Genomic DNA, 23,244 nt, shown 5'->3' with positions numbered 1-23,244 from the left:
ATCTCTGTTATATCTAACAAGTATATCTTGTTGTGTGTTTGTTTTGTTTTTAAATAAGATGGTCTGAGTTTATGTAATGTTTCACTGTTCAGTTGGAAATAATGAGACCTTATCTCTGAGGTATAGCAGTAAAATTTTTTTTATTTTTTTTTTTTTTTGGCAGGGGAGGGGAGGGAGAAGAAGTGGATTATCCATTTCAGAACCTCAGTTTTCCATTGTCAGGGATATATTATGATGGCATTGCCTGTCTTTGCATAGTCGTACCGTGTTTGCAGACAGCTAACTTGCCTATGTCAATAACTGGCCAGACCAAGTCCCACGGCATGAAGGGAAGGAGTCAGCAGTCACCAAATGCCCCAAGTGCTGCTGCTGCTGCTGAGCTTTAGTGCTTTTGGGCATGGTCTTGCTTTGTGAAGTTATTACTCATGTATGTATGGGGAAATGACATACGCCCAGGAGCAGACGGAGCTAGGGGTGTGCAGACAAAATTAAATTAACTTCACGATTCCTGTTTTTCTGATGTTTTGTGTTCTCCTTGTGTAGGATTATGACCAAGTAAATCTGGGGAAGCATATATGTGCATTTATAATCACTGAGTTTTTACAAAGTTATCCTGACTAATCATTATGTTTCCTATAGTGAAATATCTGAATTTATTGCAACACTTCCAGCTTTCAAGGTTTCATCTCTCACATAATTAGCTGGCCCTGAGACTTCATTATCTAGTCTGTGGCAGGAGCTCTCCTGAAGGCTGGGAGTCCTGTGTACAGCCTGAGCCGTAGGCTCCCGGTTGGAGACATTGTTTGCTCCACATTGTCTTCTGATTTCCCTTCAGCACCTGCTGGTGCCGAAGGAGCCTCTCCAGATCAACTCCTGACACTTGCCTCTGATGTTCAGGGGCTTTCCTCTCAGCATCAGCTCTGCTAAGGAGAAGGTTTGTCATAGTGGATTAATTGCAGTCATTGCGCTCCCTGAGGAACTTGAGTTGTTCATGCCATTGCTGTGTTAACACCGAGGCAATTAGTGTCTGGTACTCCTTCAGACAGGCAATTCAAATCTTTTAACTCTGAAGGATTCATTCTAGCAGCAGCGATTCTGCCTCAACCATCGGGATGCACGGAGTGATGCAATTAGTAGCTGTAATTACTCATGGCTGCATTTGGAAGAGCACATTGCGCTGCTCCGCTGTTTGTGCGCTGATGTTTGTTGTAGTTGCCCTACTGACAACCTTCCTGTTGAAACAGAAATTTCTTAATCATTTATATTCATGTTACAGTAATGCTTCATGTTTGCCTGCTCCCCAAACTGTTTGCTGTTGGGTCTGTGAGTAAACCCACTGTGTGTGTGTTGTGTATCTGTAAGCTTTGTCTTCCTGGCTTCACAGCTCCCCTCTGCTCTGCGTGCAGCGCTCCTCCAGCTCTGCATCTAGGTTAGGTACGTGTAGTTCCTGTTGCTACTGCAGCTGCTGCTACATCTGGTTCTTTGCCCTTGCAGGGTTTTGTCTGCCGGCACCCTTGCAGTGTGCTGGGGTTGTGGAGCTCTCTATTGGCTGTCTGTGTCCCTTGGAATACAGCACTGCCTTAAAGAAAACAATCTTGTGTCCCTGTCCCTCTGCTTTTTGTGAGAAGGCTGTAAGTGTCACTGCTGTACAGAGGCTGGGACCAGACCAGAGGTTCTGCTCTTCTGGACTCTCCGCCCTGGGGCAGCGCCACCCTCCCAGCTTAGCCCTAAAGCCTCGCTTACTTGGGTTCCTGTGTTCTTTAGCGTGTAGTCTGGTTCAGAGACTTCCCTGCAGGTGTTTGGGGTCTCCTTGCTTGTTTTAGTTAGTGAGAAAAAAACAAATCATTCACTTAAGCACTTCCTTTCCAAATTAAAGGTTCACCTCAGTAGGTATAAATACCCCACAAGCACCCCATAACTTGCACAGGCACAGAAGCTGCAACTCTCTTTGAAGCATTGTACCTACCTGGTCAGAGCTAAAGCTGTGGGTTTTAGGATTGCTGGGCGGGGAGAAGCTGTGATGGGACAGGTATAGGAGTGCTTCTTAAAATGAAGGAGATGAGAAAGGTAAAAAGTCCATCCCGCTGCCTCACAGCAAGGTCGTACCTGCCTTAGTAAGTGAGTGCAGCACTGCTCTTTCTCAAAGCATTTGTCAGTAAACCATTTTATTTATTTTTTTTTTTTTTTTGAAGCTGTGACCTAACTGCCTGTGAGCACAGCAGGGATTGCTTCACACACCTGGCCCAGTGTATTCCTGTTTGTACTTCTAGTGAGGTGGTCGTCGTCTGTGCAGCAACGTGGAGCTATTCATTCATGTTCAGCTGCTTACCCACAGTTACCTGCAGATCTGCAGCCTGGACTGCTATTCCTCATCTTCCCTTTGTGCATTTGTTTCCCTTCTCTGCCCTGTAGCCTTTTGCGTTTGCCTTTATCAAGCTCCACCTCGATATTTTCAGGCCTTTTTTCACATTGCTGACCTGTTTGAATTTTCCTGCAGTCCTGTCCAAAGTGATGCTATCAGCTATCTGCTCTGTCTGACCAACCAGGCTGGCAATAAACGAGTTGGCCCAGGAAGGACCTCAGTGGATTCCCATTTGGTGCCTTCCGTTCTCCTGATGCTGAACCCCAGAGGCTGCCCTCTGAGCAGCTGCCCAGCCAGCTCCATCTGTGTCATCAGCAGCTCCATTCTTCCCTCGGCTGCCAAAGGAGAATGTTGTGTGAGACAGGACCAAAGCTGTTGTTCAGATGAGGATGTAATGCATTCACTGCTTCTCTCCTGCACAAGGATGTGCTGTATCTGTTCAGTTTTGTTTCTCTCTGCATTTTTGGCAAATCCGTGACCTCTGCTTGTAAGCTGAGGTCATCGGCTGTTCCAGTGTAGCCTGAGAACTGAAGAGTGAAAGATGGGGAAAAAAATTTACGTGGTACTGTAGCCATGTGTCCCTGTCAGGACAAAACAGAAGATCCCGCCTGTGGTCTTCCAGTTCTTTGAAGATAGGGAAAAGTCAGAGATCAGCAATCCTGGGAAGTCAGGAGCAGGACTTCCTCATCTTTTATGCAACAAAAACACGCCACCTGTGTTTTACAGCTCCTGCTGAAGTAATCACCTACCAATGTAGGCGATCAGCCTGAGATCTATGACGTTTTGTGGGACCCTCACAGGGCTGTAATTCAGTCAGTCATCCTGTAGGAAGCACTGTTTGTGATCTGCTTCAGCACTTCTGAATGAATAGATGAGGATTGTATTTCTCACCCATTGGTGCAATAGTTGTTCTGTGTGCAGCATGGCCAGCCTTCCTCTTCACAAAGCATTTCAGCCTCACCAGAGCCAAGTGGCTTTTGCATCGTACATACCTGGGGCAGCACAGAGGCTAACAACTGTCACTTTAATCCTTATTTCTGCTCTGGTAAAAAGAATGCGTTAGGGTGTAGTGGTGAAAGATACGGCAGTGAATTAAGACTGTAGAAGAACAGCAAGAACAACCTCCTCCTGAAAGCACAAATTCCATGTTTCAGGAAATGCTACAGTTGTGGCATCAACAGGCAGCCCGAGCTCAGCAGCCTGCATGCACGTTTGCTGGAGGACTGCGCGTGGCTGAACTGCATGGAGGGCGCTTTGTGCTTTATGCAGCAGGTGGCTGAGAGAAAGGGATCTGTCTTCAGTGGGATGAAGTGCTGGGGGCGGGAGAGAAAGTGAAATTAAGTGCTGATTGCTTCACGCATTAGTGTTTGCAGGACTTAGGCATCGAGCTGACTTCGGAGTTTGTTAATGGTTTGGAAAGTGCAGACCTTTGTGTTCGTGATGAATCAGCAGGCTAACTGTCTTAATTAGCTCTTTCGGTAAGCATAACTTCGAAGGGGACAACTTGGGTCTTTTATATTGTTATTTTTTTAATACATTTTTAGGCATACGAAAAGAATATGCCAACATACCACAGCAAAACTGGTAGCATTTCTCACACCGTCATTCCATGATTTCTGTGCTTTTATTCGGGGCCTGGAGAGCAAGTCCTATGAGGAGCGGCTGAAGGAGCTGGGCTTGTTCAGCCTAGAGAAGAGGAGGCTCAGGGGTGACCTTATTACTCTGTATAAGTACATTAAAGGAGGCTGTAGAGAGGTGGGGGTTGGCCTGTTCTCCCATGTGCCTGGTGACAGGACGAGGGGGAATGGGCTAAAGTTACGCCAGGGGAGCTTTAGGTTAGATGTTAGGAAGAATTTCTTTACTGAAAGGGTTGTGAGGCACTGGAACGGGCTGCCCAGGGAGGTGGTGGAGTCACCATCCCTGGAAGTCTTCAAAAGACGTTTAGATGTAGAGCTTAGGGATATGGTTTAGTGGGGACTGTTAGTGTTAGGTTAGAGGTTGGACTCGATGATCTTGAGGTCTCTTCCAACCTAGAAATTCTGTGATTCTGTGATTAACTCTGCAAATGTACAGAAATGCAATAGCCCGTGACTTCTGTACCTACTTACAGTTTTTCCCCTCCAGTTGGCTGCTCTTCATTCAGACTCCCTCCCTAAATTAATCCATTTTTCTGCTGGGTGGAAGGATATGGGAAGAGACTGATATCTGTGCATTTTAAAGGAAGTTAAATAGAATTGAATAAAACTTGATGGAAATCCTCATTTTCCTGCAAGGATTTTTGTTTGGTTTTATGTGTTTTTTTTTTTTTGTTTGTTTGTTTTTTGTTTGTTTTTTTGGGGAAAGTAAGATGCACAGAGGACAAGCTGCTTTTTCAGATTTCTAAAGGGTAGGATCTTATGCTTTACCTGTTCTCTAGAGCTGCAAGGAAGACTGGACTGCAACACGCTGCATCAATTCTGCCCTTGCAAAATAGCCATCTGCACAGAGCTTCAGAAACACAGCAGGTAGGAGGCGGGACATGGTGCTGTGTGATGCACTCATTCATGTACCCCCACATCACATTAAATGGCCACCGTGACAGTGGGGTAGGCGCATTCAATGCGGAGACTTCAGTGGATGTAGAGCCTGCAAAGCAGATCCTTGGTTTAAGGAAAAGCTAATGTGGGTTGCGAAAAATAAATGTACAGCACTTTCTAAACTGAATGTTGTACATTGAAGATGTGTTTGCCCTTGTGCAAACTTTATTTCTGAGAGGTTCTCAAAGCTGTTGTAACTCGCGTAGGCACTGGCTGTGGAAGCTGGCAGTTCCCAGTGCTGCTGAACCGGGCATCAGGCTGCTTGGCTGATGTTAGTGTCTGATGGATCAGTACTGGTCAATCTGGGTATATTTGATAAGCTTGGCCTTCTGTTCCCTCATCATTTATTGCCCTTCCACTTGGAGCCCTTGCTCTGATGTGTTATGGGATAAAGAGCTGCTGGGTGATGGGGGATTCAGGCAGGAACGCGCTCCAGCCCCATGCAGGTTACTGTGTTGCAGGGACAGTGTTTCCAGAACAGTGTAACCAAAGTAAGCAAGTGCTCCTGGAGGTTCAGGCAGTAGATTGGAAGTATAATCTGGATTTAATTTTCTTGAGAAGTTTTTTTCTTCCAAATATATCACAGCATTAAAGTTGCATAGTGTCAACTGATGTGAGGGGTTCAGTCTAACCTCTAATTGTCCTTATCAACTAATCCTCAGGAGTGTAGATAAAATCTTCTGTAAAGCACATCCTTGCCAGTAAATTCAATTAAAATATATCAGCAAGAGATGTGAGCTGAAGAAGTATGAAATGGAAAGCTAAGTCTATCTTGATGCTCACAAGTTTCATTTCCTTGCAGTAAGAGCTTGTCACGTTGCAGGGGGCTAGAAATGGATGTCTGAGTGTTGAGCTGCTCCTGAATGCCGCTGTCCTTTGCTGAAGGTGATGAGAAAGGCTGGGGGCTGTCACTGGAGCGGATGGAGAGCACCAGCACATGGACAAGCTTTTTAAGGAAGCCATCTCATGACATTATATCTGTCCAAATATCCTCTTCTTCGGGTAAAATTGGCTTTGGGGATGGATTCAGAATCTTTCTGAAGGAGGTGAAATGTCAGCCGGTTTTGTCTGGAAGGAGTTCAGATCTCTTCAATCCTTCCTGCTCACTCAGCTACTCGTGATGCCTTCAGGTTTTCAGACGTGTAGACCCCAGCAGGGCGCTGTCATTGCTCCTTTACTGCCAGCTGGGTAACTGCGTGGGTGCCGAAGGGCCCTGTAACAAGATGCTGATCTTATTAAGGTGTGTTTCTGAGGTAACTTGGTGCGTGTAGTGATGGTACAATATTGTATTCCGTCTGTTTTAATATATTTAATGTCTGAATTCTTCCTGCGCAGCAGGCGCTGGAGTAGCACATGGCTGTATCAGTGGGGGAGCACTAAAATGGTTCTTACAAAATCTGGAACTCCAAACCAAGTAGCAGAATGTATCTGCTTTGGGTATTATGGTGTTAACTGTACTGCCTCGTGGGGCATATCACTTGAACTACCACCTGATAGGTGAAATTCAGGCTGAGGCTTGAAAAGATCTTGATTTTAATCCAGTCTGGCTACTGCCCTGCTGGGTAAGTTGCCATGAGGCCAGTCCCATCAGAAGATTTGGGTAGCGAAGATGAATTTCTAATGTAACTTCACCTGCTAAAAGGGTCCAGGGAGTTACTTGTCTGAAGCCAGAAAGGAGCTAATGAACTTTCTTTTCATCCTATTCTGGAAGTACAATGCTTACATAATGGCCATTAGTTTGATTGTTTTATTTGGCATCAGTTAAGTTCTCTTCTCAGAACACTGCTTACGTGCCTATTCATTTCCATTATATCATTTAATTATATTATATTTTGGGTAGACCTGTGCGGTGTCAAGAGTTGGACTTGATGATCCTTATGGGTCCCTTCCAACTCAGGATATTCTATGATTCTATATCAACACTTCCGTGGTAACAGGAAAAATAAAAACAGTATCTGTTCAATGCCGGCGATGAAGAATACTTTTCAGACATAAGTTCTTAAATTCTGTTGCTGTCAAGTTTTTACTCTTACCCTGAGCTTCAAGATGCTGATTAAGCTTTTTTCATGGACCTGAAGCATAATGGCATCTGGCTGAAGCGTGGCAGCTATGCAGATGGGCATACAGCACAAACGGAGCTGGTGTTTTGTTGCAGGTTATCATACAAATGATTGAAAATGTTTATGATTGTTACATTTTTTTTAGCAGGGTGTGATAACACTCTCAGACTGCGTGTAGCCAAACATATATCTGTTCTTCCAGACCCCTCCTGCATTGCAGCCTGGTTTTGCTGAAAACTTAATATCCCCACAACTCCTTAACGATTTAAATAATTTATATATACCAGTTAGCTGTCTGGAAGATGCCAAAAGCCATTCATTTCATCAACCCTGAAATTGTACCTTCTTCACAATTAAATCAAAGCACTCTGCAGTATTAAAGCTATTATGAACTTTGTAAGATAGTTAATAGCATAGCAAACGGATTAGGCATATGTCGCTCTGCATTTACGGACTGCAGCATCACTTGGAGACACGGAGCACATGGAGGCTTCGTCCCTCTTGAGTTCCCTGCGACCCCTCCATTCGGGTGCATCTGTGGTCAGAGCGTCCCCGAGCACAGGGGGATCCTGCACCACAAGACCTGGGTGTCATCCTGCTGCCAAGCAGCCAGCAGTGACAGGAATTGCCGTGTCACTGCTAAGTACGAGGAGATGCTGTCTGGTATGAAAAGCTGCTTTGCATTTCACTGGTGTTGGTTGAACTCCTCTGCCTTGTACTTGTTTTGGGATTACACTAGTGGGAAGCGAACCTGTCCCCTTCAGCTCTGTGTGTACCCCATAAATTCCCATTTTCTGTTGAGAGGGGTGCCAGAGAGCATCAGCTGGGGTAATGCTGATCACAACCGAGCTGCATCCAATGCTGTAGTGAAGTTTGGACTAAGATGATATCCAGCTGGTTCTCATTCCATGGCTTCCTCAACCACGAAACCCGCCTGCGCATTGAGGTACAAAATAACAGGATCAGTTTCATAGAATAATCAGGGCACCGTGGGCAGAGTGAGTGTGTGGGTAAGAGGGAGGAGAACAAACCAAACACAACACTGTCTGCAGGTACTCCTCACCTGGGAGGGTTTTCATCTTGAGGATTTCTTCTCTTGAAGGAAGGTGTGCTTTGTGCCACCCTCAATGCGTTTCTCTTTCCTTGTTGTACGAGAGCACAGTCCTTCCATCAAAGAAGAGAGCAGCTTGGCTTGGCCTCCTGAGGGAGAGCAGAAGCGAGCACCACGTAATGAGCAGTGTGACCAGGGTAAGTGCTGCTGCAGGTTCTGCCCGCCTTCGCTTCAGGCATTGGTGAGATCCCGGTGCACAGCACAAAGCTAAGTGGAGCTCAGTGCTGCTATTAGGAGCTGTGAAAGTTGAAAGAACGTGGAAGTAGTTGACTGGAGCATAAATATATTTTTTGAATGCTATCTAATGAAAGTTTTTATTAAGCCGTTTGTTTAATGAAAAATTTTGGAGGAAGCATTTGGCTCAGTTCACTCGAGGGGATCACCATGGGATACAGAGGAGGCTGGATGAGAGGTGCTCTCATGACATTTCCAGCTACGTGGTTTGGTTGCTTTTTTTCTAAGCATTTCTAACAAAATCTCAAGTCCTTGTTTTGTGTTTCATCCCTTTAGATCATGGGGAAAGAGATCTAACTAAGATGCGATGTTTATCCCTTTCTTAAAGACTTGTTTTGTGTCTGGCTTTGGCAAAAAAAAAAGTGAATTAATTCCTGCTGGTACTATGGGACAGGTCTGTGCAATTTGTCTGTTGCAGTGGTCACATCTGGGCTGTGTGGTTAACTAAATGCAAATATCTAATTATAATAAAGAGGGAGGAAATGAAATGCAGCCTTTCTTGGTGAACAACAGGATCCAAGCTGGTCACAGTGATTAATGAATGGCACTGCAACAATAATCTAAATACAGTTCTGCTTGCCACACAACAACTAGGTTGCCCTGTAGTATCATGCACTAAGATTCATCACAAGTAGGTTTTTTTCAAGCCCAGCTGTACATTGATTAGCACACTGCAAGCTTTATCAGTGGGGATGTTGCTGGAATTCATACCCAGGGCCTGTATTTTATTTTTTATCTGCCGTGAACCTGAGCAGTATCCCACAGGGAAAGGAGAAAGAAGCAGAAAGATTATTTCAGGAACAAAAATGTGAAAACAGAGATCCTGTCTAGCGAATGTTGGTTATTAATTTATTACTCGGCTGCGCAGGGTTATGTCAGCGTGAAGTTTGGCAGCTTCTCTTGCAGTCTCAGGTGATGCTGTAGATGAGCTCGGTATCACAGAGCTCTGGCTAGCTGCTGGGTAGCCAAACAAGAGACCAGCAGTTTGCTGACCATGAGTCGCATCCTGCATTAGTAGTGGGGTTTGGCTTCTATAATGTCAGAGGGCTGCTGTGACCTGAACGTTATACAGCAAAAGGTCAAGGTGAACACACTCGGGCCTTTCTCCACTGCTCCTTGAGGTCGGCTGTGGGGCAGAAGCTGTTGGCAGAGCCTGGTGGGGTGATTGAAGGTGTGAGCTTGTGGAGCGCCTACCATGGACTGGTTTCCAGTCAAGATCAGTTCAGCTGGTCAGATGAATCCTTCTTCCTTGATGAAGGGCAAAACTTTGTTTTAGAATGTAGCTGAATCCAAGTGCTGTAAATCTCTCTCCAGTCCTGCACAATTATCTAGCTGTTGAACCAAGAACTTCCAGTGCGTGTGTAAGGTGGGACTTGCACCAAAGCTGTTCACCACATGCTGAAGTTCAGATGACCAAAGCACCCACACGAGCTAAATACAGCCGGACATCTGAGATGACAGAAGATTCAGTAAGAGCCTGTAATGCTGTGTGAAGTGAAACAGCCCCGCTGAAAGCTGTCTGCTGGGTGAGGGCAGCACCCTGTTGTTGGGGTGGGTACCAAAGTGGTAGCCCAGCCTTCCAGAAAATTAATTTCTCAATGTGTGTTTTATCTTCTTTCTTTTTTTTTCTGGTTCTGTCAACACATTGCAAGCAGAAATAATTCAATTACCAGACATTACTGGAATTGTTTTCCTGAGTGGAGCTCGGTGAGCTGGGCTCCTTGGATCTCCAAGGAGCAAGTAGCTGGGAGGCTGGTTGTGCTCAAAGAGCTGACCTCTCGCCTGGGTGGTGACCAGCAGGCGCTTCTAAAGGAGGAGGGAAAAATCTGCCACTCACAAAGAAATCCTCATCAAACTTGCTGCTGGTTAAAGGTGCAATATTAGCATATGTGGGAAGAAAAGGTTCCATATACAACCTAAAGGGAAAGATGAGAAGACAATTTGCCTTTTGTTTTCATACAGTAAATTAACAGAAAGAACAGATAATGTTTTATGAATTACAGAAAAATTTCTTCCTCCTTTTGCCTCTGCTTTCTTCTTGGTATTTTAAAGTGATGATATGAGGCTCTTCAAACCCGTTTCATTACAGTTAATTCTCTTTCTCCTCAGGCAGATGCAGCTTTATCTAGCAAATTTTTATTATACCCATGAGCCTTTTGCTTGCTTGCTAATAAATAATAGTGGTAGACTTTTTTTAGTGAAATAAATATGGTCTTTCATTGCAGCAGAAAGGAAAATAATTCTTTTTTTCTCCATGCATCTCTAAATTATAGAAATTAAATAATGTGAAAACTGCATTCATTTTAAAGACGCGTGGCTAGGTTACAGAAAGAAGGTTAAAGTTCCTTGACTCGTGCTGGTAATGATAACAGCTCATCAGTATGCAAAAGGTGCTTGAAATTTCATTTGTTTGGAATCTTGTAAATGGATGTTTTATTTTATTTTTTTAATTGTGTACAGTCGGTGCAGAGCAGCCACTTGTGCCTTCTGCTCAGGGTCTTGTTCCTGAAGTGGGTGTCTGTGAGCAGTACCTGAGAACAGGTGAGCGGTCCCGAGGCACCGCCGGCAGCCACGGCAGCAGATTTGCCTTCAGCAACAGCAGCAGTGAAGGAGGGAAAGAGGCAGCACAGTGGGAGAACAAGGGTATGACCTGAGGCTGAGAAATTGAACTTTTTAAGGACCTACCTGGGTTTAGAGGCTGCATGCTTGCACTGGCCCCTAGGGAAGCCTTTGAAATTACTTTGCTCTTCTGGGATTAGCTGTTCTTTTTCACTTATTTGCCCAATTATTGTGGGCTCTCTGTTACTAGTAAGCCTCAATATGAAAGTCGTGGTCCAGCTTCTTGTGTTGCTGACAGGAACCATCACTCTAAGTGCGAACCCCCCTGTGGCTGCCTGCTCATCTCCTTGCTTTCAAAAACTTGCAAGCACCCCAGGAGAGCTCTTCTGAACTAACACGCCATGTTTTGAAATCTGGAATCATTTCACTTGGCTTGAATAAATTTACGGCTGTACGGGGAGACGTTTCTTTTGGCTGAAGAACATCCTTGAGAATTTCAGAGTAAGGATGCTTTTCTTCAAGAAACTGAGTTGGAGAGGCTCATAATTGGAAGGGGATAGCTATTTAAATAGTCAATATAAATGGAACATAATTAACATTACCTTAATCCCTCTCCCATGGTTCTTAAATCCACACATGGGAAGCTCAAATTGAGGATGCATGTCCAAATGTATCTTAATTAAGTCCTAATTAATTTAACTGCTTAAACAGTTAATCCTTTCCCTCATAAAAGGAGATATCACACTGCGGTAAGAGCACAAACTTCCATTTGTCCACTTTCTGTCTGCCACGCTTCCCAACAGAGATGCAGTGAGGGTCTGGGATCCCATGGGGAGCGAGTGATGGGGGCGGTGGCAGGACACACAGCGCCCATCTCTGCCCCGTGCATGCTCCGGCTGCTGCAGCTCTGCACCCTGGTGGCATTTTGGGTGTCTGTTAGGCACTAGTGACCACAGGGACAGGTGAGGGTGCCCAGCCTGTGACTGATGAGGCCAGGAGGGGCAGTGGTGCCCTGTGCCCTGCCCCGGGGTGTGAGGGTGTGCAGTGGCTGGAGCGGGGCTGGCAGCACGCGCTGGCTCCAGCTGCAGCCACCCTCTGTGTGAGCTCAGCTCCAGCTCTCCGATTTTCTGTTGTTCTGGGAATACACCTAAGCTTTATTGCACTTCTTGTAGATGATTAAAAGGGGAATTGAAATTACAAGAGGAAATGTGAAGCATTCAGAAAGGGAGATTTTCCTCCTTTAGTCTTCGCTCCCTCCAACTAAATTATTTCAAGCTAATAAATGTTTCTTTTTACCCCAAACAAAAAAGCAGTGAGCACCTGCACAGACAGGTCAGAGCCTGATCAGCTGCCATCAGCACTCCCACCCTTTGTCCTGTGGCACACAGATGGCAGAGCCCAGAGCAAATGGGAAAGAGCCAAAGGGCTGATGTGCACGAGCAGCTCTGTATTTGGGATGTTCCTAGACTAACATTGGGATGAGCTTATCCATGATGGCACGTCCATCAAAATCTGTTTCTTTTGCATCTTGCTCTTCCAGAGTTCTGCTCATACGGAATAGATTAGAGCTGCTCATCGTTTACATTTCAGACAAAATATCCCAATTTAATCCCGCTGGTGTGTGTTAGGTTTTTGTAATTCCTTGTTGTTTTCAGTGGTTCTTAGCAATGCCTTCCTACCTCTCACTCATTTGTGGACTAATCTGTGACTCCATTAAAACAGAATGGAAGAAACCAAATTATGAAATCAATATATTAAAATGTTTTCATGGCTTCTTTAAAATCAAGTCACAGGTAAGGGCTGGTAAGCGTACATGTGAGCATTATTGGATCTAAGTGACTGGTTTCCAAATCTGGCCCATATTGCTAGCTATTTCCCAGTACTCGCAGGCCCTATAGCTCCCAGTCCTGGTTGCACATCTGTGTTGCTAAACGAAAGTAATCAGAGTCAGCATGAAAATTTAATAAGCTGCGTTCTGGCGTTGGTCATGTTCTCAACTGCGTATTTGTTTTCTAGCCTCACAAGTCCTCAGGCGGTGTCAACCAGAATAGCTGCGGTGTTTACAAGCCCTGATGTTTGTTAGCCTCAGATTGCTCTGTTGGTGGTATTCAGAACACAGACCAGAGCTCTGAAGCTGCCAGTGTTTTTAGGGGTTTTCATCAAAGGTAGGAGCCAACCTGGGAAGCCATAAACCTCATGGCCTTCCCCTTCCAGTCTGGAAATGGCTGTTTGGGAAGCAGAAAGCACTGCAGACAAATTAGTGGAATTTAAAGTTTGCAACTTTAGCACAGCAAAGTCAAATAATTATGTGGTTTGACTTCATGGCAACTCATCGAGTTTAGAGTTGGTTGCGTGCTGCATCCTGGGCAGGGAGCATGCCAAGAAATTGCACCTAACCATCCTGAGCCTTGGTGCAGTCCCTGTTGCCCTTCGAGGAGACGCAGAATAAACACAGAAAGGAGCGAGCACTGGGATTTTGTTTATGCCATTAACCTTTTGCCACAGGAGTGGGACAAACTTTCAAGGTTCCCAGCACTGCTAGCCGGGCTGAATTTTGGAAACGATCAGGCTATTGGCAGTCTCCTGAAACTTTCCAACCTTGTCTGCAGGGGTTTTGCATCCGCCTCCTTGAGTTGCTGCCAGGCTGGAGCTGCTGTGGGTTGGCTTCTGTGCCTGGTTGGGTCCGGGGAGCGGATGGCAGCACGATACCGGCAGTGACTGTGGGTCTGAGGGTCGCTATTGACTGCAGCAGGGCATTACCCTGCTTGTTCTGCCACTGCGTTGCTGTGGCTGGCTTGGGTTTTCACTTCCATTGTATGGGGCTGTTTGTTGCTTGAGACCAGTGTTCTGGTCTCTTGGCTTCCCCTCTCCCCCCAGATGTTTATGCTGTGCCTTGTTGTGATATCCAACTTCTCAACGGGGCATAGAAGCCTTTGTAAAACATCTTTCCTTCTTCACACCACGTACACATTTCCATTTTTTTTGTCCCATGAAAGGCACAAGGAGAGATGTTGGTGTGACTAAGGGCACTCCAGGAAGGGATTTTTCTCACTGTTGAACCCCTCAGTGGGTACTGCAGGGTTTTGGCAAGCTGCCGCAGCCTGGTTGAGCAAAGGGAGGGAGATCTGAAGTGCTGACTTGAAAGACTTAGCTGGAAGCCGTTTGCTTCCCTGAGTGCCTCTGCGTCACCTCTTAATGAAAAGAAATCCCTTTTAGCAATGCTTAGAAAATCTCCCCCTGCAATCCTGGGAGAGATGGTTTTTGTGATCTTTTACTAATTCTCCAAACGCTTCAGACTGGCAAAAAAAATGCTCCAGTGGGATGGGTTCTGGTCCCCACATCAAATTTCAAGCCCCCGCTGTACAGGGGCTGTGTGGCAGGCAGGTAAGGAGCTCAGCACAGCAGGCTGGCACGTGCCCGCCGTTCCCTGGAGCACCAGTGGGACAGGACATGCCCTGCATCGCTGCCTTTCCCTGGGGAGGCTTAAACCTACAGAAGCGAGGAGCGGCCTCCCCTGGGCATGCAGGAGGCAGTGCCTCTCCCAGCAGGCAGGAGCACAGGGGACTGCAAGGGGCCAAGAGCAGCACAGATGTCAGGGGGGCTTGGTGGCCAGTCCTGGGAGTGTCACTGCGAGCCGGGTAAAAAGGGACAAATTCCTTCTCGGGAAATACAGTCTGTTTGGGGTCTTGACACAAACTGCTGCTGTCACACTGTGCTTGTGCAAAAGGTCTCTTATGGGAGCGGTGTGCTCCTGTAAGTTTATCATGTCCTGTTTGAAAAACCTGGGTATGTGGAGAAGCAATATTTTCTGAGCAGTTTCTTGTGTGCAAATAGAGCTTAATTGGTACTTATCTTCTGCTTAATTGCACTTCAAAATGTGAAGCAATCTGCTTACGTTAAACAAAGGCTTTTCAAGATGGAAAGAAGAATTCGTTTGGGTGATGCTGTCTCATTTGGATGTGATCTGTAGCGTGCTTCTTTAGGATCAGTGTTTCACTCCTCAATTCTGCCTTCTCCTGCTGTGAAGATGTCCTGTGAAGGTGCAGGCACTTCACTGTGTTTCTCTTCATTCCTCCAGGCTGCCCTTGGTATCGTAGACCACACCACAGTGCAGCGTTAGCCACCAAGGTGTCAAGCCCAAAGGGAACCCCCTGCAGTTCTCTAGGACCACCTTCCAAGGTCCTAAAGAACTAAGCAGTAAACGGATGGGGCAATGCCTGTGTAAAGTCAGATTTCTAAAGAGGCTCTGCACGTTACCACTCGTGGTGCTTCCACGTGTCCTTGTTGTGAGGCTGCCAGCGTGCCCTGGAGGTGCAGCTCTCTGAGTGCCTGGGAAGCTCCTGGTCACTTCCCAGCAATGAAGGCTCTGCCCGTGTACTCCTGCTGGTGCTCAGCAATGGCTTTAATCCTGCCTGGCAACCAGAGAGGAAGAGAAGGGTTTGGGGTCTTGGCTTCAAGCATTGACCTGCTGCACAGAGCTCCAGCCTTCACGTGGGGTCGTGGTCCCCCCGAGCGGTCGGTATTGTCTTCCAAAGCACCTGCCGCTGGTGAAGTCAGTCATGGGAAAAAGGGCTGCGGGTAACAGCTCTCACTGAACTCATACTCTGAGCAGTATCTTTCGTTACATAGCAAATCCTACTCTTTGCTGCTGCTGTTTCCAAAGAGGGTAAAATGTATGTTAGTAAATGCAACAACACTTTTTGGTTTGTTCAGTAAGTGGGAGCAAAACCATGCATAGGGTTTCACCTTAGGAAAATCAATCTTTATTTCATTTAAAAAAAAAAAATATGCGGAAACTTCACTTAAAAAACAAATTCACTTTAAGAGATAGGAACTCGAGAAGTATATATTCATCTAGAGAAATGTTCAGCATGAAACCTGCTGTGTGGAGTTCCTGTGCAGGTGGCTGGCTGTGGGCATGGTATTGCAGCTCTCCTCGTTCAGTGTGCACCTCCCCAGTAGGTGAAAACCTGGGGAGCCGGGCACCCCGACACAGCTGCTGCACTGCCAGGGGAAGGAGACGAGCTGACTGCAAGCACGGCGTGGGGGGAGATTCTGCCTGTATTGCCATGAACTGTCAACGTTTATGAGAAATAAAACTTGATAGGCTTTCCAAAATGAGGTTTCTAAAGCGTAATCAAAACTAACGTCTCGTGGAAAATGAGGTTTTGTTTTTTCTTCTTTCCTTTATTTCGTTTCTGCGTTGTTTTTTTTTTGTTGTTCTTTTTTTTTTCTTGTCCCAGTCTGGAACATAACATAGGAGATGTCATTTCCAAAACAACAGTCTGAATTCTGAGCAGCGTCAGTACCCAGTCCGGGAGCTCAGCGCTGGCTGCCCGCACTCCCCGGGGTGCCCTGGTTGCGCTGTCTGAGCTTCCTCACATCTGCGTGGGGCTCCTCTTACAGGCTGTGTACGGGCAGCACCAAGTGTATGTGGTCAAAAAACTCCCCTCTGAGGAGGAAGCAGCTCAGTTCTTAGGCTGCAGTTAAAAATGGCCTGAATGCGCAATTATAAAATTGTATTTTTCTACAATAACCCAAGGATAACATGTCCTTGGATTAGGCACTGAACTAATTACTATTTGATTGCTTGATTCTCCCACATTATATATTCATTGATTATTGTTCTTCCAAAAGCCTTTTTCTAAGTGAAAGCTGGAGCAAACCAGCACTCGTGGAAATCAGCGCAGTCATAAATCAGGGACTTGAAGTGTCTGATTTGCTTTTCAATGAGGAAAAAAACATTGGCAGCAATAATTCTTTTCAGGGAGAATAAGTCCATTTGTAATGCATTGTCTTGACTCAGAGGTTTTTGATGAATAACCTATTTCAAAAAAAGAAATTTTTAAGTTCGGTTACTTCATTTATAATTCAGAACTCTCCTGTGACTATTTCATTTACTAAGTGCCCTCCAAAGAGCTTCTGATACTTCTGAAAACATGCTTTGACCTAACACATTCTTGCTACTTTCCTCCTCCCTTGCTGCTGTGGGATCGAAGCCGTGCCATGGGCCAGGCTCACGCTCTGGTTCCTGCCCCTCGAAGCCACCGTTAAGACCAGCACTCGCTGCTGGTGCTGCCTTCTGAGGGGGCTGCAGCCACTTTCCCCTTTGTTTCCCATCTCTGCCCCTTGCGAAAACCTGCAGGAGGCTCCCCTGCTCTTTTTCCAAGCCGTGATTACTGATCTGAACTTGACTCCAGTAAGTGCATAGTAATGTGTTTAAGCTATTAGATTAATGCTGTGAGTAGCTGTGGCAGGAATTTTCTCCTGGGCTAGTTACCCATTGGTAAGAAATGGCTCTTCTGCCAATGTGGTGGCTATGGGGAGCCTGTGCCCTCCCTGGAGGCTGGGACTGCTGCTGCTCGCTGTGTGCCCAGCTGCTGGGCTGCCCACCTGAAGGAAAGGTTCACTGCAGCCAGCCAGAAAATTCTTTATCAGGAAATAAGTTTTGCATGAATGTCCTTACATTTTGTGATCTTCATCTCTATCCACAAGCAATTAAAAAAATAGATATATATTACTGATGACCTTCAGCAGCTGACCTCCTTCCTCTAAGCAGGTGCCCCATACCTAACGAAAGCCTGACTTTGCAGCACAGAAACAACTCTAATCACTGACTTGAGCCTGCCGAGGACAGAGGTGTACCTGTTGTAGGCTTCTACTTGCCTCCTTGGTAACAGAGGTAACAACTGCAGGACCGTAGTTCTTCCACTGACTCTGCCCTCAGGGAGAAACATTTCTTTCATAAGCAGGGAGGCTGTGGTTGGGCTGCTGGACCACAGAAACCAACGGAGCTGGCTGAAAACAAGCCTGGAGGTACGGCCCCATCCCTGTGGTATGTTTGGCAGTGAGGGATTTGCACATATCTCATTTTATATCTATTCAGCTGAGTTCCTTTATTCTATTAAAAAGCCAATTACTCTCGTTTAGAGTCTGAAAAGCTGCCTTCTGATTTTGAAAACCTTCTTGATAAGGAAGAGATGTAGGCAGAGATGCCTCCGGCCATCTCAGTGTCCATTGCACCCAGTTACACTGAATGGTTCTGGTTCCTGAGAGTCAGACAAAAAGGAAAATATCCTCTTTTTCCCTTTTACCAGAATTGCTCAGAAGTTGCTCTTATTTTCACTGCCCAGAGAGTAATCTGTAACATGGGTGTAATTTTAGAGAGCAAAAAAAAAGTCATGAGGCACTTATTGGGAGAGATGGCAAACAATCAAGGCCTTGGTGACTGTGCTTGCATGTTTTAGGAAGAGCTTTTCTAAGTGTTGGTAGCAATGTGGTAGTTTATTTTATTTGTACTACTCTGTCAGCTAAGCAGATGTAAGCACATGAACTTGGGGTGCTGATTAAGCATTCTGCTGAGCTTAGTGAAAAGGGCAGTTTTCCAAAAAGTAATTCACTGGTAAATAAAAAAAATAAAAATAAAAATACAGACTGAATCAAAAACTTAGTTCTTATTTTGATAATCAGGAAAGGAGTTAATCTTCAATTAATTCACTGAATCTTGACTTTGTGAAGTTTTTCATCCAGTGAAGAAAAATGTATTGTTACACAAAGCTGTTTTCTTCTCCCCTCTAAGAGCTTTGTTTCCCATCTCTGCAGAAAGACAACGTTGTTTATACCCAGAAGGTATTATCTACAGGCTAAGGTTTTGATAATCCACAAGATTTCCCACTACAGAAAAACGGATTGTGCTGAGAGGAGGGAGAGAAGGCATCTATTGTCTTCGTGCTATTTGTTAATCATCTCTGGTCGATCTTCCTATTTTCAAACCCAGCGTTACACTGGAGCCTTTCCACGTACTCCAGCTCTTTTCATGCATTGATTTCACCCACAGTGAATCAGGACACCATCATTATGCGTTCTGTAATGGCTACATTTACATTTCTTTGTTCTCGTCGATGGAAATTAGTTTCCAGCTAGTGTTAAAATGCAAATTTAAAACTATGCTCATTAGACTTGAAGTGGGAAATTTTTCTTTCCTGTCCTTGGGTTACCCGGCAAAGCAGGACTGCCCGAACAGCGCCTGGTTTCCTGCCCAGTGGCTCAACCCCTCCTGCTTCAGCACAGGTCCAGGAGCTCCTTAAGCAACCTGCTCATTCTTTCTTTATTGCAGACCCATCTTGGTGGTTCAAGAAGGTCGGAATGTCTTCTGATAACAGTGCAGGTGGTACAATGGAGTGTATTAAACCTTGATAATTGCTTTTATATGCTTTTGGTAAAGCTCCTAATGTGTACTGATCTCTTTAGCATGTGTTGTGATCTATGTCTGCAGTTTATGTCCGTGTATTATTGTAGGTGCTTTGAGAGCAGCTTCTCTCAGAAGTATTCTTGAAGCTTCAGTTCAGAAGGGGGAAGTGTTCAGGTGTCAGTAGTTGTTCATCTATCAGCACTGTTCCTGGGCCAGCAGTTGGTCATTCAGCATTCATTTCTGTTACTGATCGTCTCGTCTGAGTGTCTTCTGTGCTGTCTTTTTTTTTTTTTTTTTCTTCACTGCAGGAGCCCCCTGGAGTGTCTGCTGTGCTCTCCTCGTGTTGGTCTTGTCCTCTTGAACAGTTCCTCTGCCAGGCCGAGAGCCGGTGAGGCTGGGTGTGAGGCTCGGCAGTGCTGCCTGACCGGGCCTCCGCTCATTGCAGAGGTGCTGCTGGTGGGAACCCTTCTGGTGGCTTCCCAGCGCTTCCACTGGTTTTATCTTTTGCCAGATACTAAATTCCTCCTTTCTTGCACTACTCGAACATCAACTCCCAAAGACACGTAATCCAGCTTTGCCTTCGTTGCAGGCAAGCTGGATTTCCAGTAGTGAAAGCTCGGTGAGAATCGGAGCCCCTCCAGCAGCCTCGTGCTGTTGTAACCTGTGGGCGGTGCAGGCCACGCTCTGCGTGTCCCCTTCAGAACACGGTTATCTTGATGTAGGGGGAAAACGCTGAGCATGAGGGTTGTTCAAATGCCTTTAGAAAATCCCAGTGGAATTTCTCAGCCTTGAGATTCCAGGCACAGGCCCTGAGTTGGTCACAGCTTGCTCGGGGACAGCCTGGGGCTTTGCAGAGGTGTGGTGCTGCAAGATTTAGCAGGACAATGCGGTCTTGGGCTCTCTGTCTGCCCAGAAAAAGCAGTGGCTGGTGCAGCTACGTGACGAGGGGGTAAGTGGAGGGTGCCAGACTGACCGAGGGCAGGAGCTGCCCCTGATGCAGGTAGGGTCAGGGAGCCACAGGCAGCAGTGCCGTGACCAGAGCTCTGTGCGTCGTGATGGTTATGGTTTGTCATATCACACACCAAATTCTTTGGCAAAAAGAAACCGATAAGAAAGTATATGCATATCTTTAAAGTATAAATATTTTTGGTACTTTTAACTTAATTTTTTAATGAAACTTTCATCCTAGGGGATGTGAGGATAGTAGGAAGTGACCATGTTACACATGCAGTGACTGCAGAGAGCACCAGTTACACGGCCGTCCAGACGACCTGAGAATTCTTCACCCTTACTAACCATTTTTTATTACTTCATATTTCAGCTCTTTGACAACTGTAGAGGAAGCAGAAGGCTGGAGCCCTTCACATTGCTTGTTAACAGGCTTCAGTAGCTGCATGCCGAGTCCTCCTGGCCCCTTACCAGAGCTGCTAGGATGACTGCTGCATTGCTGCCTTGTTGCATGCGTGGGTGCTTGCATGGGTGCATGACTGCCTGCGTGATTCCCTTCACATGCTGCCCGAATTTCATGGTCATGCAGGGGACAGCGAGCTCTGACTTCCTTTTCCTGCCCCTTGGGGTAAGGGAAAGAGGCAGTTCAGCAAAAAACCCTGCAAAATACACATGGAAAACCCTACAGTCACTGGGAAAGGGGACCCCGCGGCACCTTTGCAGAACCCCTCCGATGTCACCTTAAAGTTAAGAAATGACTAAGTTGTGTGTGGTTGTCACTTTCTTTTTGTTTAATTTTTTTCTTTTTCCTAGACCCTGCCCGATGGTTTTACGTGTATCAGAGAGGTAACATTTAAACCAGTTTGACTATATCGGACATATAATTTTTGTAGCAAAAGTTTTCTTTAGCCAGAAAAACAGATCCTCCCTTCCCTCCAGGCTCAGGTTGTTCTCCCTTTCCACGCTGGTAGCAAACAAAATTCAAGGTGCTTAAAATTCAGCTTTCACCCACCTGCTCAGTCCTTCTGTGTGCCCACTGCATCACTTGATGGGCTAAGTCACGTTCTTACCAGTTCAATTACTCTCCATGTGAAGTTTTGACAAGGTATGAATAGGAATTTTCCAAAAATCAACAGAGTGAAGTGATTTTCTAACCCTCCTAGTGAGGTTTATTTGCAAATTCATCTCTGAGCAGCCGCTTCGAGGAAAGCACTTACCCAAAGGAAGGTTTTCGGTAGCATCCCCATGGAAGAACAGCAAAACACGGGGCAAGCTTTCAGTAGATCTCCACCCATTTCCAGAAGTTGTTTCCCTTATATTTCACTTACAAATGTTGCTACCTTTAGGTGGGAATAAGCAAGGAAAACAAGAACGGGTGGTGTCCCAGTTAATAAGGTCCAGTGCAGTGAAAGATCATCCGGCTGTCACTTAACCAATGGAATGGCCGAGGCAGTGTTATTTCCAGTGATAAGTAATGAATGCAGTGTCTGCAGAAACACTGAAGTGTAGCACATTGTATAGCTTATTTTCAAATCACTCTGCCTGGTGTTAGTTATGTGCCAGAAAGACATTTTGCTTGTACCTGTGGCCTCGGAGCACCTCCTTGTTCAGACTTTAACACTGTTCTAGCTTCTCTGGATGTATCAGTGGAAGAAATTAAAGGAGCAGACATAAAGGAAATTATTTATACCTGACATTTTGCATAGATCATTGGAAGGATTAGCCAAGAAGTGCTAAATTTTTTTATTTTTATTTTTATTTTCCTTTTTGCCTTCCTTAGTCTCAGGACTTTGTTCAATGTTGTTTTTTAATGTAGCTTTTCCTGCAGCCGGTGTTAGCCCAGGTTGATGTAGGCAGCACAGCCCGGCCAGGCCTGCCTCTGTGTGCAACGAGCAGGGCATTGCTGCTTTAGTGGGGAAAATGGAGCTGAAAGTCTAAGGAGTTTCAGGAAAAGGGAGCTCCATCAATCCCCTTCTGCTGTTTTATTGGCTGGAGAGTCCCTTTGGCTTGGAAATTAATCTTTACAGCCAAGGCAATAATAATAATAATAATTTATTAATAAAGACTGTTAAAGATTAATTAAATTCATTTAATATTTGATACTTCAGTAGGTATCTGAGTGCCATTTCTATTGATCTATTCATGAGCAGATTTTACCAAACCCTTTTTTTAGGGTTTGCAGATGTGCGGGCACGTGTTTATTCATTCTCTGACCTGTTGTTCTGGGATCCTTAGGAGGAACAAGCCCGTGGCTTCCTCTCTGTCTGCCCCACTGGTCTCATGGATTCCTGTTAGCCTGGCTGGGTTGCATACAGCCTAATCCTTAGCTTCTGTCTGGGTGGAAATACACCAAAGTGCCAGGAATTCTGCACCCGTCCCAGGTGGCGGAGCCCTGCAGGTACCAGCCGTTTGTTTCCGCCTGGCAGGATCTGTTTCCCGTGAGGTCTGTCTAGGCAGGAATTCTGTCTGGAGATGGATTTTAAAGATATTGTGGATAAACTGCAGTTAATTTTTTCTGCAGGTCTTTGCTACTCACGCATAGCTAATCTTTTTTTAATAAAAATAAGAGGCAGTCTAATAATTCTTGCACATAATTTAATACCGTTCTGCTGTATTTGTAAAATTACTGGTTTCATCTAATACTTATCAGTTTTACAATTAACACTGGGCACATTAGCTGTGGTTTACATTCTAGGAGTTTTTTGTTTAACCAAACATGAATTTATTATAAGCAGAATATTTTCAAAGTCCTCCCCCATTCTTGTGCAGCCTGGTGTTGCAAGCTTCACCTCACAGCCTTCAGAAGCTGGGGATGGGGTCATTTGCATTTTTATTAAATCATTTCCAGCTTCCCTTTAAACTCTTTTAGGCCCTGGGTTGTCCTTAGCCAGCCCTAGGGATGCAGGGAGGCATCACTGCTGCTCGGGCACCAGGCTCTGGGAGTGCTGCGGTGTCTTTAGGCACTTCACCAAGGCGGCTGGCTCTGGTGCAAGGGCTGCTTGTGGAGAGGCAGCTGCTGGCCAGAGGACAGATGGGCAGGTTCATAAATTTGGGCCCAAGGGTCAGTCAAAGCCACAGCCGAAAAAGCAGCTATGAAAAAAAGCTATGTTATTGTGCACAACTTGAGCGTTGTCCGTGATCAATTTAATTTGTTCCCCTTAGGCAAAAAGGACTGTTGGATCTCGACAACATTGATCAGATGT

At 45.6% G+C, this 23,244-nt stretch overlaps 1 protein-coding gene across 14 annotated transcripts in view; it reads left to right on the top strand.

Annotated features, from left to right (window-relative positions):
- Positions 1-23,244, top strand: part of KCNIP1 (potassium voltage-gated channel interacting protein 1) — a 370,449-nt gene that overhangs the window by 325,342 nt on the left and 21,863 nt on the right. The window contains exon 2 of one of the 14 annotated variants that reach the window (XM_027468248.3): positions 20,855-20,887. The exons of 12 other annotated variants lie outside the window; for them this stretch is intronic. In XM_027468248.3, coding sequence (XP_027324049.1) covers positions 20,855-20,887 — 33 coding nt within the window. Of the gene's footprint in view, positions 1-17,589; positions 17,719-20,854; positions 20,888-23,244 lie in introns of those variants that run through there. One more of the 14 variants, XM_072023598.1, reaches the window with a different exon arrangement.

The sequence above is a fragment of the Anas platyrhynchos genome, chromosome 14 (assembly GCF_047663525.1).
Source record: "Anas platyrhynchos isolate ZD024472 breed Pekin duck chromosome 14, IASCAAS_PekinDuck_T2T, whole genome shotgun sequence".
Classification (NCBI taxonomy): domain Eukaryota; kingdom Metazoa; phylum Chordata; class Aves; order Anseriformes; family Anatidae; genus Anas; species Anas platyrhynchos.
The sequence above is the reverse complement of the archived record's forward strand: the minus strand, read 5'-3'. Positions and strand labels throughout refer to the sequence as shown.